The 17,883-nt window shown below is 40.6% G+C and overlaps 1 protein-coding gene, 1 long non-coding RNA gene and 1 other non-coding gene across 3 annotated transcripts; all 3 read right to left on the bottom strand.

The window, feature by feature from the left end:
- Positions 1-1,485: 1,485 nt before the first annotated feature.
- On the bottom strand, positions 1,486-8,450 carry LOC145407434 (uncharacterized). Its single transcript, XR_013898725.1, has 4 exons — positions 8,302-8,450; positions 3,515-3,657; positions 2,695-2,990; positions 1,486-2,366 (listed from the first exon to the last, which is right to left on the bottom strand). It is a non-coding gene; the product is annotated as an uncharacterized LOC145407434 (long non-coding RNA).
- Positions 7,353-7,471, bottom strand: LOC145407616 (5S ribosomal RNA). The gene has a single exon (XR_013898766.1). It is a non-coding gene; the product is annotated as a 5S ribosomal RNA (ribosomal RNA).
- A 4,026-nt stretch (positions 8,451-12,476) lies between the features above and the next one.
- LOC145407547 (uncharacterized) lies at positions 12,477-15,914 on the bottom strand. The gene is made up of 5 exons (XM_080278469.1): positions 15,580-15,914; positions 14,492-14,665; positions 13,822-13,984; positions 13,327-13,487; positions 12,477-12,589 (listed from the first exon to the last, which is right to left on the bottom strand). Exons 1-5 carry the CDS (start codon positions 15,883-15,885, stop codon positions 12,506-12,508), a joined length of 888 nt encoding a protein of 295 aa, XP_080134595.1. The 5' UTR covers positions 15,886-15,914; the 3' UTR covers positions 12,477-12,505.
- Between the last annotated feature and the right edge of the window lie 1,969 nt (positions 15,915-17,883).

Here is a 17,883-nt window from a genome sequence, read left to right as displayed (position 1 = left end):
ATTGCACTGTAATGTAGGCTGATCTTATACAAGTGTTTAAATATAGTGATGATATAATGTCTGTGACCTTTTTGCTTTATTGCTTACTATGCTTAATAATGTGGGTTGCAGGCTGATCAAATCTTAGTTACAGGTGTTCCATTAATGTGATGAAAAAAAATATTGACGTCTCTGTAACATTGCTGACAAAGTTCGGTAATGTGGAGTACAAACTAATCACATCTTATATTTAATTCAGGCCAGTCACATCTAACAGTAATTACTCTTTTTCCATAAATGACATATCAGATCCTTTAGTCTTGCCTACGTCTTCATTTTTAATGATACGGCCAGAAGTCGTCACATGTCAGGGATGTGTAACAAATATCATCTTTTTCCATGCAACTGGTACTTTAAACTTTGGGAAATCAGTTGTAAAGTACAGTAGATTATTCAAACTGGAGAGGTTGGCTATTGAAGTGAAGGGGTTTGACTTCAGATACAGTATAACCTAGAGATGCCCCATCAATATGAGACTTAGGTTGAATTAACTGGTAACAGCAAGGATGAACTTCAAAGGATGTAGTCTCTTCAGTCACATGATTTGTATTTTATTCTTGCTGTCTGTACATAATTTACTTCAATGTAGGAGAAGTTTGAAGTGAATGGGCTAAATGTTGAAGTGTAGGGGTTAGATAGAGCCTTGATTAACCCCATCAGTACTTGGGGACTCGTAAACTGAAATGAAATTGTTTGTTAGCATCAGGACTAAATGGAAAAAAAGTACATACGGTAATCAGATTGAAGGGGTTAAGTACACAGTAATTAACATAAATATTACTTATTGCAGTTCCATTGGTACATATAGTCAGACAGTTTTCCCAGATCTACAGTACCAGTTGTATGGAAAAAGTTGATATCATAATGTGGACGCTAATATCAATCCTCTTATGATAAATAACAAAGTTGACTCTAAACCCAGTGTTGTTATCGGTGCCTAACAGAGTTGTAGAATATTTCATAAAAATTTCATAATTGTCAGACTAAAAATGGGGGTCGATATTACTGTCCGCATTTTAGTTGATAGCAGAAATTCACTGCGTTTCCCTGTATGGTATGAGCCTGTTAGTCTTTTGCTTGCAAGAAATTTAAGTCAGAGTACAGTGTATATGAACATCCATCATCTCGTAATCGTAACGTGTTGGTAATCACAGGCTGGTATCATACAGGGAAGGTAGGAGTGAATATCTGCTGTTGACATTACACATCCCTGACATTTGAAGACTTAACACTGTACGCCGTACCATAATTGTGAGGACATGAGAGTTGGCCTGACTCGGACCTGAAGATACGAGGATCCGAGCTGAGCCAACTCTCGTATACTCACAATTATCTTACCCACATGCTGAAATTGTGTTTATTGTGAGGATACAACTGTTTTGACCTGACTTGGACCCTCGTATCCTCAGGTCCAAGTTGGACCTGAAGATACGAGGGTCAGAGTCAGGTAAAAACAGTTGTATCCTCACAATAAACACAATTTCAGCATGTGGGCATAATCCACCTACTTAAACAACTGACAGCAATAAAGCAACACACACCTGATATATAGGAAAATGAATAGAGTCTTTCTCTTTATATATAAAGAAACAAATGCTGTTATATATATAACGAGGAAACTGAATGCTGTCTAATATAGTGAATGCTGATGAATGCTTTCCTAATGTCTGACTCAGATGCTGTGTTGCACCTTGCTTCATGCAGTATGTCAGTTTTTTTTTTTCAGTGTTTTTAGGACTTAGTTTTTTTTCTGCTTCTGACTGGATTTTTTTTTTCAACCTCTGTTACTGGTGTAAGAAAACATGCAGAGAAACTCCATAGATTTTATTGGTTACCGTACTTCAAAGAGTCTCCGGAGAAACTTACAGACCAATTGCCAAAAAAATTTAAGTTAAAAAAAAAAAAAAATAAAATAAAATTCAAAAGTTAGGAAAAACTGAGTAGTTCTTTTGTCCAATCTTTCGGACAAGGGCCAAAAGTATCGGAACATCTGGGCAGGTGGACGACTAGCATCCACCCCCCTTTGGTCGGCTTCCGTTTTCCTTGTATCAATCACTGCGACGTCCTCTTGATCCACAGCTCCGCCCGTCCGTCAATCACTTGGGTAGTCCTTCAGTCAGCTTCTGTTTTTCTTGCATGATCACTGCAACATCCTCTTGATTGGCTACTCTGTCCATCACAGGTACTGGTTCGGTCCATCCATCACTAGGGTAGTCCTTCATTCAGCTGTTTTTCATGCATCACTGCAATGCCCTCTTGATCCACAGCTCCAGTAGCAGTTTGGTCCATCCAGAGTAGTGGTAGTTTGGTCTGCCAGCACCCCACATCTGCAAATAAATGGATATACAGTATTGGCATTTTAACCAACTTATCTGAAGGAAGCTAAAACTCAGCATAATGTCCTCAGCACCAAATTTAGTGGCAGCAACTTAATACTGTATACACAAGTCTCCACTGTTAATCAGGGATGTGTTAAAAAATATAACTTTAGAAATGCAGGAAAATTGGCATATCAGCTTTGAAAACTGCAATAAAAATTCCATGAAATTTAACTTTAGTGATCTTTAGAAAAAAAAATCTAAAAGTTTAAATTCATTTCATTGGTAGCAGTGTTTAGTCATAACTGAACTAAATAATAATAATAATAATAATAACCTTGTGGCAGGTATGCAGGTGACATCCTCTTGATACAGTCTCAGGCAGAGGTCCAGTCCATCATGCCCAGAGGTATGGTGTGCTTCAGTCCAGCGTGGTGGTAGAGGTCCAGTTCACAGCATCCGTCTACTCTGCTCACTAACTCATGTGGTGGTGATAATACACAGCCCCATGGAAGTGATGAAGGGTGCCCACAGGAAACAATCTTACAGGAACCCAGGCTGGAGTCTAGTCAACAGCAACAGTACAAAGCAGTGGTCTCTGCTAATTGCCTGTAGGTTACACAAGACCCACACCTGGAATGTAAAAGTGAAATCAGAACTAATGTATATTCATAACTTATTAAACGAAACTTAAAGAATTTTGGCAGTTTTTCTTTCAGACTTCAAATTATTCCTGCTGCTACCAGACATTCAACTTACAAGAGGCTTAGTGTTGAGGTGTATTGAGGGTATGTAGTTCCTTCAGTTATAAGACTGTCAGCACAATTTAGTAGTCAGCTAGTAAGAATCTGTAAAAAAAACTTCCCTGTATTCACCTGGTTAACCAAAATTTGCTTTTGTGTTCTTACGATTATTTGTGTCTGGCAGGAACATGCTTTACAGAAATCTTACAAGTCAGGGATGTCCCTAGATCAGTTCAGTTTTGTAAGTTTGGAGATACTGTCATTTCACATTTCAAAGCAATGGAACCTATGAGCTGTAATGTACTATGGACTTAGCAAAACAATATTTATTCATTAGCTTTATTGGCAGCTGTAACGATACTTGAAAGTTTTTACTTATTATTGTCTTGAATAAGAAAAAGTACTTTAAATAACCATGTGGTGGATATGCAACATCCTCTTGATATCCAGGCTCTTGGAAGAGGTTGCAGAAGACTAGGGTACAGCGTAGTCGAGGAACAATACGACGCACCAACATGTCTTGACTCCGCTCACATTTCTCGTATCAAATTCCACATCTGTTTGGAAAAAGCAACAGTTTTATTTGTGGAAGGTATTTCCCATCCATAATAAACTAGACAGTCTAGGGGAAAAAATGAACCTCCTCTATGCCTGTTGCCGAGGTCAGCAGAACAACACTGTGTTGCTCGGATGTTTACTAATGTTTTCATTTCTCATACCCAAGTATATGTTTGAGATGTGAAGGGATAAGGGGACCAAAGGCAATTCATGTCCTACCAGTAAGGATTTTAAAAGGTTGAGTGCATTTTATAATACCTAGACAGCAGTAGGTAAATCATCCACAGATGCAGTGCTAATACCTCCAGGTGTCTTTGCATGTACCTGACCTGGCATGAAAGAAATAGTTCACCAGCAACTGGGTGCTGAGGAAGAGACCTAAGAGAGGTAGACCATAAAAAAAAAAAAATCTGGGACAGGGTCAAAGTGTGATCTCAGGGATAAGGGTGGCTGAACTGAGAGGCTGCTAGAGATTGAGCAATGTGGAGAGCATGTTGGAACCAATAAACATACAACCATGACCCATCAAAAGTTTAACTTCAAGGAGGGCTTGACATTCCAAAAAAGTCTGGCACATCTTGAATGTGGGTTTCAAACTACAAGACACAGTGTCTTGGAAATGGTATAAAACTTTTCATACCAGCCCACAGCTTAAGCATGACAACACTTTCTAATGTAATACCTGTTGGGGAAAGACTAAAGGGATAATAACCCCTGGCTGAATCAAGTGTATGATGTCAAAGCTGCCATGGACTACTGTGCATAATGTTCCCCTAATGAAACACCATGTTACTGCCTCGGTGAGGTGTTCCACAATAAAGTGGGACACTGGTTTACACCCAATGGGGAAAAAAATACAAGAATTTCCCCAGAATGTATCTAAGGTGGTATCATCTGAGACTCAATCAACTGAGCAGGACATGCTCTTAAAAAGGAATGCAATGCCATTCCTGTAGTGACAAGACAAATCCAAGCTGTCCAATAGTGCAAAAAACACGGTCATTTTCCAGTCAGGGCAATGCCCGAGGAAGAGACAATTCCCTTCAGCTAGAGTCAAGGATGGGCCACCTTAAGGCACCAGGGATGGCCAAGCATTATACAGTATACATATGGTTGTGCAATCCAAGAAAATGCTATGTCACACCTCTAACTTTGTAGAGAAAGCAGTCCCACATCTCTAAATGTGGGATGTCACAGTACTAGTACAAGCAACACCTATGAGGATAAGGCAAGCATTCCCCCTAGCCAAGGTTTAGACTAGGGACACCATAAGGAAGCACTTGACAAAAAAATGAGGATCACTGAACACTATGGATGGCTGGGCTGTGCTGAACAGATGGCCTGGGAGGAGGTTCATCAGATTTATTCAACTTGTGATTTACAGTAAACCCTCGATATAAACTAACTGGGGAGAGGGGTGTGTCGCTATATCCAAAAGTTTGCTATATACGAGGGGTCAGTATTTCTGAGGGATTACTGAACTCTGTTCGCTATGTAAGGGGAGTCGTTCGGTCTTACATGCTCAAACATAACCTAAACTAACTCTATGAAGTATTACATGAATTCAGTGGTTTATAAAGTTGTACATGTAAATACAATACTGTATGAAGTTGTACATATAAGTACAATACCTAAAAGAATACAGTATAATGTAGTACTGGTACAGTATGTTTACTGTGCCAGGAAGGGATGCTGTTGTCACCATGGGCTGATTCCCTAACTTCCCCTCTCATTTAGCAAACTTTGCAAAATCTGGGGGAAGTTCGATCACGATTTGGCCGTTTGTTATATCCGAAATTCATAATACCCGTGGTTCGTTATATCAAGGGTTTACTGTATTTTTACCTGGAGAGTTCTGATAATTCCACCATACTCTTCACTTCACCTGGCCAAAAACGGCCATCTCTCCATTCTGAATAATGAATTTTAACAGATCAACAATAGAAAATGCTAGTCATAAGGAAGTGCAATGGGATACCACTGCAGTAAGGGAAGAAAAAAAGTTGTGCCAAATTAACAAGTGTACAGTCCATTCACTGTGGACGGAGAGTTGTCTGATGAACAATATAGTCTAAATTTATAATAAATGGTGAATAAAATATCCTTGGCCAACTCGGCTGAATACGATAAACTATAGTTAAACAGGTTAATACTAGTCTCTCTGCAAAGTTACATACAGAATTTGTCTTCAAATCTTTGCAGGTAAATGAGTTCTGAAAATAACATCACTGGAAGGAACGTCTGCACCACAGCACTGCTGTTGATGGTGGCAATGTGTAACAAATTTTGCCTATCTCCCTTTCATCATTATATGATAATTTCTATGTAACTCTAGTTTTGCATCACCCTACATTTTACACCTACTACCAATGCCCTAACTCAACTTAATTCTTAGGCATGAAGCTGTTGTTAAATTATGTTTGCTGAAATCGTTTGTTTGTTCGTTTTTGTTGGCTCCAACATGCTTGCATGGGTTGGCCTTGTCACTTAATGGCGACTCTCCATGCCTCTCGATCTCTGGCAGCTTCCCTATTCAGTCTCTTATCCCTGATGTCACACTCAATGACCTTGTCCCAGGTCTTTTTCAGGCTACCTCTCACAACCCTACCCCTAACATTAACACTTATCACTTTCTGCACCCAATTATCATACCCCATCCTCCCCACAGGTCCAAACCATCTCAATCCACATCTCCTCATCAATACCCATACACTCCAGTCTCATCCTACCCCTCAACTCTTCCATCATAAACCTAGCTCCCCCATGCCTCACACTCAGGAACACACTGCACATCCACCTAATCATTGTCATTTCTGTATGTCTGAGCCTTCAAGTATCGTCTTCCTTTACTGCCCAGATCTCACTACCATACAACACTACACTCCTAACACATGCTGCATACAAAGATCCCTTAGCAGGAGTTCTTAATTTTCAGTCAGAAAGTTATACAAGCCACTATCAACTCTCTCCCTATCCCCCAAAAGAAGGATGGTGGATGGCAAAAGGACATTAGCCCGCAGGGTTCACAATCAGTTGAGCCTGGCCTACAAACAATAACGGATTCTATATCGTGTTGTATAATTCAAGTAAATCGAGCAATAACAGCCCATCAGGGTTTTGACTTACGTGGCACTTTTGTTAATGACACTTCAATCCATCCTATCACGTTATCAGTATTTCTATAACTAAAGGGACATCTCAGGGTCCCCCCCCCCAAAAAAAAAAAAAAAATGCTCTGGCCCCACATCCCTACCACAGATCTGAAATTTTCGTGTAAAATGAACAGCATACTCACGAAAATCATTCATGCACATTTCCACAAAATTCAACTAAAAAATAAGCTTAACTCTTACAAAAATAAAAGCATATTTGTGGAACCTCTCAAACTGAACACTTACAAAACTTAATACAATTTACTGTTTATAGGCATCTTCAGTTTGTCTCAGGCATCCCCAATTGAATAAATTTCATTCCAGTTACCATACTAGTTCTGAATATCTGAATTGATCATACATTTAAACAATACCTGAACAATACCATACCCTGTTTTCTGGGATCAATTTCTTCATATATCATCATCATCATTGCCAGACGCCATGTATCCCAAACAGGGTGGCCAAGGGCTTAGAGTTAATTGTTTTACAGGGAGGGGCACTAATTCTCCACCAACCCCACACACGTAGGGAGAACGTTATGCCAACAGCATCTGGTGTTCCCAGGCAGTCACCCATCCAAGTACTAACCAGACCCAACGTTGCTTAACTTCGCTGATCGGACGGGAAGCGGTGTACTCAATGTGGTATGGCCGTTAGAAAATGTAAAATATGCAAAGGAAACAGGGACAGTCACCGGGTAGCTATACACAACTGGGTCAATTTTCGGTACCGCAGTTCACATCACTCAATCCAGGAAACTGTCAACCACGCTGCAGACCACATTATGAATCTATTCCACTATGAACTTAAGTTTTTGGAAATATGTATTTAACGTGAAAATCCTATACAGCATTTAATTACTTCTGATCTCCATTGACGTCTGCCAGTAGCCGGTCATTTAATGTTCCTAACCTGCATTTTTTACACTTGAAAGCTGGCTGTTAAACGTAAGTGAGGTTAGGTTTGGTTAAATAATTTTCCTACCGCTTTGATATGTGATACATATACATCCAGTCGGAGCAATGGTAAACAATGCAACCATCGTCGTGGGCAACCTGGCCACTTCCTTAACTACCCAAAAATAGGTTTATTTTGCCTTGGGTAGGCCTAATCTCAAAAACGTGTGATTTCCAAAAAAAAATAAAGCTCATTCATTTAAATCACACTAAAATCGACCACAAAAAAAAATGTTTTGAAACAGAGTGACAACTACCAAAAACTGACCCACAACTACGCTAATCTAAATGGCAGAGGTTTTAGCTATGTTTACAGTAAGACTCCATTCCACCACCTCGGCAATCCAGCTGAAAAACTGATTACTAGGCATTTACGCGCCATTTCGATCAGCAGCGAACCAACCTGTAAATCAGTTCGCTTCCATACGTTAACTATCTTCCGTAAAAGCCGGCTTGGCGTAATAATATCACTGAAAACCCGAGGTGGTCTGAATGTTGCATGATATTTATACCTTATTATGTCCATACTTACTTTGAGCTTTCTCGTGGTTGAAGTAGTCACCAGGTTTGCTTCCAGGAGAGGTCGGGAGGACACACACACACACACACACACACCGTTCACATCACGAAGGCAAAACGTCAAATGAGCCAGGGGAGGGACACGCCCCCCCTACGTCAACACCGTTTTTGCCACGTCAGCACAATGGCCAGTGTTCACATCCGGGACTTTTTACTTTTTCATTATTTTTACGTATGGCTTGAAGATATGATATATGAATATGGAAGAGTTATTTTCTTTTTTTTCTTACACATTTTACAATAACTGATCATTACTTGATTTAAGGATATATTGGTCCCGGAAACAAGACTAGCAAGGACCACTTGTTGAAAGCCTGTTACATTAAAGTACCAAACAATCTACTAATGTCCGTTGTCCAATACTTTTTTTGACCGATGAAGTGTAGGGGCCCGGGGCTAGGCTACTTAGTCCCGAATAAGGCCAGGGATGCTGTACATGCTGCGTAGGCAACAAATATCACACTATAAACGGACTACATCCTGTACTAGCATACTATTATTTCCCCAACACTAACAGTTATAATACAAACCATCCTTGGTTGATAAAAAGCTAGTTTGCCAAGAGAATGGGCCTGGAGTGTTATGGGCAACACTTCAAAAATCACTTCTTCGCCATCCCCATCTAATAATTTGAAAACTTTGGGATGTGGTATTACAGTATCTGCAACCTCAAGCTCAGCTGAAAGATGAACCCAGTGAACTGCAGGCTGAAGTTGCTCTCTAGATACTCTATTGCCCTACCCTGGCCGTTCACCATTTTTTTTTTTTTTGAGAATGGGGAGGGGGGTAGTCATTGGCTGAGGGCAGATCTAGTCTTTAATTAGAATGAAGAAAAAACACTCACTTGGCATGCTTAGTATCTTAGTGGTCTTGACAAATCAGCCCTGTTTGGTTACATGTTCTATCATCATCATCATCATCATCATCATCCTGCCTCTTTTGATTGGCAGAGGGGATGATGTAGGGTTCAGAAAGCAAGTGAAAAAAATTATTGTGGAACTTATCAATGAGCCCAATAAAATGGACCACACACTCATTCTCCCACCATTAAAGTCCCCAGAATCCTGACTCCACCTCCTTGCTGGAGTCATTGTGAACTCAATTCATCTCCCAAGATCAATCCTCTGTCACTTCACTAGCCTCCTCCATGCCTCACTTTCTCACACACTCATTTACATCTATCCTTCTAAGCCTACCACACCTCCCCTCACGTTCAGACTCACTCTGATGTATCACTTTTCACCGCTCTATTCACATCCCCATTCCACCTAAGCACACTCTTCAACTTTGGTCTCCACATACTTCCTTATTCCACATCTTTCACAAATCATTATTCCTTATCCTATCCACTCTCTGCACTCCACACAACAGCCCCATCTTCATCTTCCACATCTGTCACAAATAATATAATTCCATACCCTCCCCACCTCCTCCACATCTTTCACAAATCACCTTAGTCCACATCCTACCCACGCTCTGTGCTCCAAATACTTCTCAATAGCCTCCACCTTGGCTTGCTACACTTCCTCCATTCATCATCATCATCTAGACCTACCTCTTCAGCTCAAGGTGGAGTAAGGTAGGGTCCAGAGCACTGAAAATGACTTGAGAGAAGGAGATACTAATATTAAACTTTGCCCAACTGAATGAGCTACACTCCAGTTCACTGACTATTCAAGGCCTTGGAATCCTGGCTCCACCTGATAATCAAAAATACTCCCCACATTCACCTATCGTCAGTCTTACAACCATCAAGTTAAACGAAGTGTCACATATGGCGCCTGGTGGTTTAGTGGCCAATTAAGGCACTCCAATTGGATTGAGCCTGTGTAGGTTTATATCCAAGGGATGGTTGGGGTTTATTGCTCACGTAATGCCACTCAGGGATGAATGAGGCTGGTCACTCTCACCTTAAATGTATGCCTACCCCCAGGCTCCTACACTCCTCATGGGGCAACACAGGATCAGATGAAGATGATGTTACACCCTGGGCATACACTCCTCTGCACAAAACTACCCAAGACAGTTTGAATGCCTGTCAGTTCCCCAGCCACATTAGCTCCTACAACACTCTTTCTCATACATTCATTTAACGTATCTATCCACCTTCTAGGCCTAGGTGAGGTGTTCCTTGTACCTTGTTGTAAGTTGGCCACGGGGCAACACCAGTCCACCGCATGGCACAACCCACCAAGGACAGTGGTTTGCCTGCTGTTGATGGGTCTGCTTGGCGAGAAAGAAGGGCTGACAAATAACAACAACAACAACACTAATTTCACATAGCATACAAGTCACAAAAAAAAAATATTCATAGAGTACAAAAGTTTTAATTCCACATAGTGTGCAAAAAAATACCTAATTATATAAAAATAACAGAATACAGTTTTAATTTCCTACAGTGCAACAAAAAATATAAAAAATTAGAGATAACAGAATATTTTACTTTCTTATAATAAAAAGATTATAAGCCTATTACAGAATACAGTTTTAATTTCATATGAGGTACAAGTGTCGGAAAAAAAAAAAAAATGTGGATAATCAAATAGTTTTACACATTTCAAATAGTGTATGACACATAGAGAGAGAGAGAGAGAGAGAGAGAGAGAGAGAGAGAGAGAGAGAGCGAGAGAGAGAGAGAGCTATTACAGTATTATAGTAAAAAAAGTAATACTGTATTACAGTATTATAGTAAAAAGGTTAATACCATAGTACAGAAAAAATATATATGTTAAAGTAAAAACATATATATGTAGCCAAATCGCAACATGGTACAGTTTCCAAACCTGAGTAAATAATATCTTTGTTACTTCATAAAAATAAAAATAACAAGTTAATTTGGACATAAAATAATTATTTCATTAAAAAAGCTATTATTTTGCAAATAAAATCATTACTTCATTAAATAAAATTAAAATTAATTTTGAAATACAATCTTGTTACTTCATATGAAAAAAAGGTTATTACAGGATATATATATATATATATATATATATATATTATCAACTGCAACATGGTATTACAAATTTTCAAAATTTGGGAAACAAAGTCTAGCAACTTTACATGTAAAGATAAAATGAAAATATATCAACTCAAAACATGCCATTTATAGTTTTAAAATTAGGAAATAAAATCTTGCAATTGCATAAAAAAAAAAAAAAAACAGTAAAAAACGGTTTTACAAAATAGTACAAATGATATAACAGTTTTCATTGCTGCCATCCAATGTTTTACATACTGGCATAGGGTTTGTATTCTCACAGTCTGAAGAAGCTCCCTAACACTTCTTCCTGAATGATTTATTATCCAAACTACCCATTAACATCCTCTTTTTTGCTTTTGATATCTTCTTAATATCAACACAGATTGCATGAATAACACACACCAATAAAGTAGTAGGGCCACAGAATCAGAAATAAACCAGTAAGGCGGAGGTGTTAGTATGCTTCCTAACCACAACACCGCCCTGTGCCAGAACAACCAAGTAAACCTAAATTACAGTACCAGAGTGTATGATGCTGGTAATACATAATTCACATGGAGTAATGCAACACTACCACTGTCCTTTCTGCTTCAGCCTATTTAGTGATGATATCTTCTCACATTTCATTCCTGTTGCCTCCAATTACTAGGATTTTCTGCACCTGTAGGCTATCCATGCTACCACAAGAGGACTCGATTAATCTATAATGAGATACTAGCCAAAATGAAGGGGTTGGATACATAAGTCCATTTCTCAAGTCCCCTTCAACCACAGGGAACATCATAGCATATACACTGGGGTAAAAAGGAAAGAAAGAAAAAAGAGGAGGGATGCCAGATGCTCATCTCAGCAGAAAGTGACACGGGCAAAACTGCAAAAATGATCCCTCGATTCATCCCTGTTATAAGGCAGATATCCTCTTATCTTGGTCAGTTCCCTCTGGCCCAATTCTAAGCTCATCACCACACCAAGAAGACAAAAGCTACAAAAGCATTCTTGGTGCATATTGGTGGATGATAGAATGTACTAGTATATTTGTATATTTAAGAAATGTAGTTAGCTAAATATTTGCAGCTAAAATAAACTACAAAAAGAAACCAAACAGAAGAGTCATCAAATTGGTATGGCTCTTCATGCTACATAAAAATGCAGAACACATAACATTTCTTAACAGGAGCTACATTAATTTCTGATTCACCTCCTCGGCAACACTAGTGGCTGAAGAGTCATCACGTGGGGGCGGCCAACCTGCTTCAGCCAGCTGTGGAGAAATATCATCATCATCATTATATCACCATCAACATTCACTATTTTGATAAGAGCTTGCAGTACAGTATAGTAAGAATAGAACTAAAATTACAATCATCATCACCATCATCGTTACCCAGACCTCGTTTCCCAAGCAAAGGTGGGGCAAGGTAGGGTCCAGAGCCAGAGAAAAATTGACAGAATGATATACAGTACTAAAATATGCCCACCTGAATGTGCCACACTCCCATTCACTCTCCACGTAACAGGTCAAAAAGAAATCTGCACATAACTTCACATTCACCCACCTAACAGTCAATTGAACACCCATCAAGTTAAAAGAGGAGAAAAACGCAACAAAAGTCTGAGAAACTTTCTACACCCACATCACTGTTATATGTCAAACCAGAAATGTTGGGAGGGGATCACTTGAAAGCTACACACTCTCGGAAATTACTGTACACTCCTAAAGTTTTTAATTGCACATTTCTCCATTTGAACTGCTGGTGTGAAAACAGCTCTAAAGCTGAATAATAAAAAAAAACAGCAACTTATGACTTGATATGTTGGTTACCCTAACCTAACCAAACCTAACAAAACTTAATCTTGCCTAAACAGAAAAATTAAACCAAATACAAACCCTACTCTTAATTAAACCTAACTTAAACTAACCTAACACAACCCAATCTAACCTAACCTGACCCAACTTAATCCGACCCAACCTAATTTAATTACACCAGCTTTACTCACCAAAATTTGCCTGGCAGTCTCAGGCACAAGGTGAGACACACACCAAGTATCTATTGCCGAGAATAAAAGCTCAGGATCTGTCAGGACCATCCCCCCAGCCCATACGCCCTTCACATCGTCTCCGCGTTCATTTTCTGACAGCTCGTATTCCACCTCATCACCTGTGGGAGGAGGAGGAGGTGTCATCATCATCCTCCTCATCATCATCATCATTCTTCATCAATCGTCATCATCATCATCATCCTCATCATCATCATCACCACCACCAATGTCACCATCAGCAGCAGCCAGATAAAGTCCCCACAACACACAAGATACTGCCACATGTGTTTCTAGTAATGCATTATACGACAGTCTTTCTTGCTTTAAAAAATTGCTGCAATGCTATTTTTTTTTTTTTTTACTGATCAGTTTTCAGATGGTCAATGGAGTCATAAAACAAGGGCATGCTGTAGACAGGTAACATATCTACATACAGTATACATATAACCTTACCAATGGAAATAACATGCCAAAGCTCAACAGTTGACAGACGCACACCAAAGAGGAAGCATTTTTCCCTGGAGAAGTACAGGCCATCTCCAGTCTCCAGCTGCAGTCGCCCCATCACCCGGTGCACCTCCGTCACACAACCAATCTTCCTCGCAGTAATGCGACGCTGAAATACGAAAACCATCATCATTATCTATCAAATGCTAGACATCCTTGCCCTTTCTCCATATCCCTCCCTAATATATCTCTCCACACAAACTGTATACAAATTGAAACCTGAATGTATTACGTGTTGTGGTGAGAAGAGGTAGACTGAGATGGTTTGGACATGTGGAGAGGATGGGGGATGATAAATGGGTGCGGAGAGTAAGGGGTATGACGTTGAGGGTAGAATTGGGTAGAGCTGTGAGAGATAAACTGAAAAAGACCAGGGAAGAGGTCATAGAATGTGACCTCAGGGATAGTGAATGAAACGGAGATGTTGCTAGAGATCAAGCAGTGTGGACAGCCGCCATTAGGTGGACCATGGCTAATGCATGCAAGTATGTTGGTGTCTTTATAAATAAATGATGAATGATAACTCCCTGTAGTACACTGTACGCATCTTTTTATATATATATAATTTGTTCTTCCTTCCTGTTTATCTAAAAAAAGAAAAAAAAAATCCACCCACTTCCTGTTCCTCCTCCAAAAATTCTTCGGGTGTCTCCTTGATCTTGCGCTTTACTCCTGTTGACGGATGGACAGCAGACTCTGGAACCACTGGCTTCTCAGGTTTGGACTTGATGACGGATGGTGCCCTGGCTTCGGACTTGATGGTGGACTGACTTGGTGCCTTGGTTTCAGTCTGAAATAGAACGTATGTTAAGTGTAGGTTTGATAATGACTTGGAGTGTGGCCTATTCAACTGACTCCTTGCAAGTCTGGGGCCATAAGGAAGTTCAAATTATTGACACTGGTAACTTTCACAGCATTAGCACAAAACTTGTATAAAATGGAAAAATACTGTGTGAAAATTACTTTTAAATTATATAAAGTACTCAGTGAACCGGCCACCCTTTGCGGGATTAGGGCGTCGGGCTATAGATAGATAGATAGACTCAGTGAACATTACTGTGCTTCAACTCTGTCATAAATAACGAACGTACAATATCAAAGACCGTCATCTTTTCACAGTGTTTGAGGAATTTTTGATCATTTTCCTTACTTATGGTTAACTCGAAGCATAGCCTTGTTCACCACATACAGTACTTGCTATAATTTCAAAGCTATTTTCACCTAATATTTCTCTATCATAAATGCGAGTCCGGGTGATACTGTACTGTGAAAATTGTCCAGTCTACAACTTCAACTTCCTACAAGCGTTTTCTCTGTCATAAATGTGAGTGTTGGTGACAAACTGTCATGTCTACACTTTCAACTTCCTTGTTACCCAAAATTACAAGTGGTCAACTGAGCAGACTTTGGTTACTGTAGTTTCACATTCAATCAAGTTTTTATCTGACTCTCTGGATCCTGCCTCCCCCACAGGAAGAGGTGAGGCAGGGTCCAAACTTACAAAAAATACATCAAACAAAGAAATTCTAAAAAGCAACTTGTAATGATGACATATCATATATCACTTTAATACTAACACTGCACCAATACCATATGACAGGATACTGGGGTGTAATGTGAAGAATAAATCACTAAGGAAGGGGTGTTGGGGAATCTGCAATGCCAATCAGAAACCCACTACATCAATAATGCTTCAATACTCACTGTGCTGGTATGGACAGGCAGTGATGGTGACTCATTCTTTCCTGGTCTGGTCTTTGAAATTGGGATCTTGGCCACATCCAGTTTTTTGACACCAACTTCCTGCTTGGTCTTTCCCTCCTTCTCCAGGACTCTCACTTTGTTGTCTTTATCCAAGCTTGCTTCCCCTTTTGCTGCATGTCCTCTGTCTTGATTCTTAACTGCTGCCTCGCCCTCCTTTACCTCGACTACCATCTTCGTGTCTCTGCCACTTTCAGCTCCTCCACTACCTCCAATCTTGCTCATATTTTCCTTAACACCGGCCCCCATGTTCTCCTTTCTGACAGCCCCTGCCCCACTGCACACTATGGGGTGGTTTGTTACAGCGCTACTCACTCCTGCAGCCTTCACATCCTTAAGTGTTGAATGCAGGTACAAGTAACATTTCTCCATCAGATCCCACAGAGTCTGAATGTCACTGAATGCTTCCCTTGCCATGACTGATTCTGGTCCCCTACCACATACCAAAACCCCATTGTGGCTGTCACATAGGTGGATCCCTGGCAGCTCTTGACCCTCGCTAGAGCCAATTCCATCTTTACACTCACTGAAGCCAATCACAAATTTTTGGTGGACAGTTTTGCCACCCAGAACGACAGCTGGAGAAAGAACGGTGATGACATCAAGGGCCCTTATATTGATGAGGTCTTCTTTGCAATTACATCTATTGCCACTGATGTATATACTAGACAAGTTACCCCATATCAGTTCCTGCTGCTTGTTGACACAGACCACCAAATCATCTGTCAAATACTTCAGTGATGCGGTCTTTCTCTGCAGCCCACACAGCTTCAAGACCTCAGGATGCACAGTAAATACAGTGCTGCCATCACTGCACCAATCTGACATCATGCCATCATCATTCTGGCAACTCTCAAAACCTGAAGAGTCTTTCTGAGGTTCCAGGTTGGGTTGTGTATGTGCGTGCGTCTTGTCTATGGCCGAGGCAGCTTCACTATACTGCACCAACACTGGCTGGTGCAAATGACACTCGTGCACTGTCACCAACCAGGGGCTGCCACAAATCGACGCCAAGACAACCATGGCGTCAACAATAATGCCGTTAATGGACATCACCGGCTGTTCCAGGGGTAAAATGATAGCATGAACATTTACCCTGTGTCTTACATCAACATCACCCCAGCAACTGGGTTTTGTGCCTTTGTAATAAACACTAGAGAGGCAGCACATGGCCGTGATATTCTTCCCCCTCCATTCAACGATGGCAAGTTCAGCACTGCAGGGTTTCAGTGTGCCGTCCTGAGTCATACGCTTCAGTTTGTACTCAGAAGTGAAGAGATGGGGTAAAACATGGTAAGTGAGGCCTCTGGGACAATTCAAAGCCTGCCTCTGCTTTTCCTTATAGGCCAATACCAGTCGAGCTACCTCACACTGCACCTCCTTCTTCTTTGTTGAGGAGACTTGCATCCTCTGTTTCTCTAGCCTCACTTCACCTCTATCAGTCACCTCATCCATATTTTGATCAAAAGTGCAGTTCCCTACCATAGCGCTGATACACCCTAAGGCCAAACTCAGGCTGGAGGTCAAGAAAAGAATCTCACCTTCTAGCAAGTGTCCTTTCGCATGCATGGGTCCAATGTCTTCCACAACTGCATAAAAGACAGTCTGGAGAGTGTTTAGGAACATTCTGACACTTTTCTTGCCAGTTCGTGTAAAGGCAGAGTCATAAGTGTAGGAATAGCACTTCACACTGCCACTTATCTCATCTTTGAGACCTAAAAATTTATTCTTTGTATCTACCAAAAATGGGTATCTGGCAGTGATGATATAAGGGTCGCATCTACCTCCCACAGGCCACATGAAAAGTGGAAGGTACTTCATATCTCCATCCTCAAATTTCCTGCAAGTCAACAAGTAACCCTTGGTCACTTGCCCATGCTTCCTCCAGCGATACTGAGGAATGTCCCAAATGGGGAAAGGATAGGGCAACTGAGGGCTTTGGAAAAAGGATTCACCCCACAGAGTATCTTTAATCTCCCCTAAAATAACAGGGTACGCAGCACAGTGTTTTCGGCTCATCTCCTCCAGGTTTCCACTTGCCAGGATCTTCTGTAGAGTTCTCCGACACAGCCACTTTTGGTCACCTGACATGCATCTGTTTTTTATGGCAGCTGTGCTAGTGGTGGATGAGCTTTTTCCACTCTTTTCGCTCCTCGTGCTGGCGGGTTTTGACACATCTGGTCCTACACTAGTCTTCTTCTCCTGGCTGCTTGAGTCTTGCAGTCTTATGCCACTCTTCTTATCCTG

Source organism: Coenobita brevimanus, chromosome 73 (assembly GCF_032717465.1).
Source record: "Coenobita brevimanus isolate Jiangsu-jjx chromosome 73, ASM3271746v2, whole genome shotgun sequence".
NCBI classification, from domain to species: Eukaryota; Metazoa; Arthropoda; class Malacostraca; order Decapoda; family Coenobitidae; genus Coenobita; species Coenobita brevimanus.
This window is presented reverse-complemented; position numbering and strand designations above follow the sequence as displayed.

Excerpts from the sequence above, each read along its gene's own strand:
- LOC145407547 (XM_080278469.1), bottom strand. The coding sequence starts at position 15,885 with ATGGGGGCCGGTGTTAAGGAAAATATGAGCAAGATTGGAGGTAGTGGA. Across the intron at positions 13,985-14,491 it reads TTTTGGAGGAGGAACAGGAA|CGTCGCATTACTGCGAGGAA; the intron begins GTGGGTGGATTT and ends TTCGTATTTCAG. Across the intron at positions 13,488-13,821 it reads TTGGCATGTTATTTCCATTG|GTGATGAGGTGGAATACGAG; the intron begins GTAAGGTTATAT and ends CTCCTCCCACAG.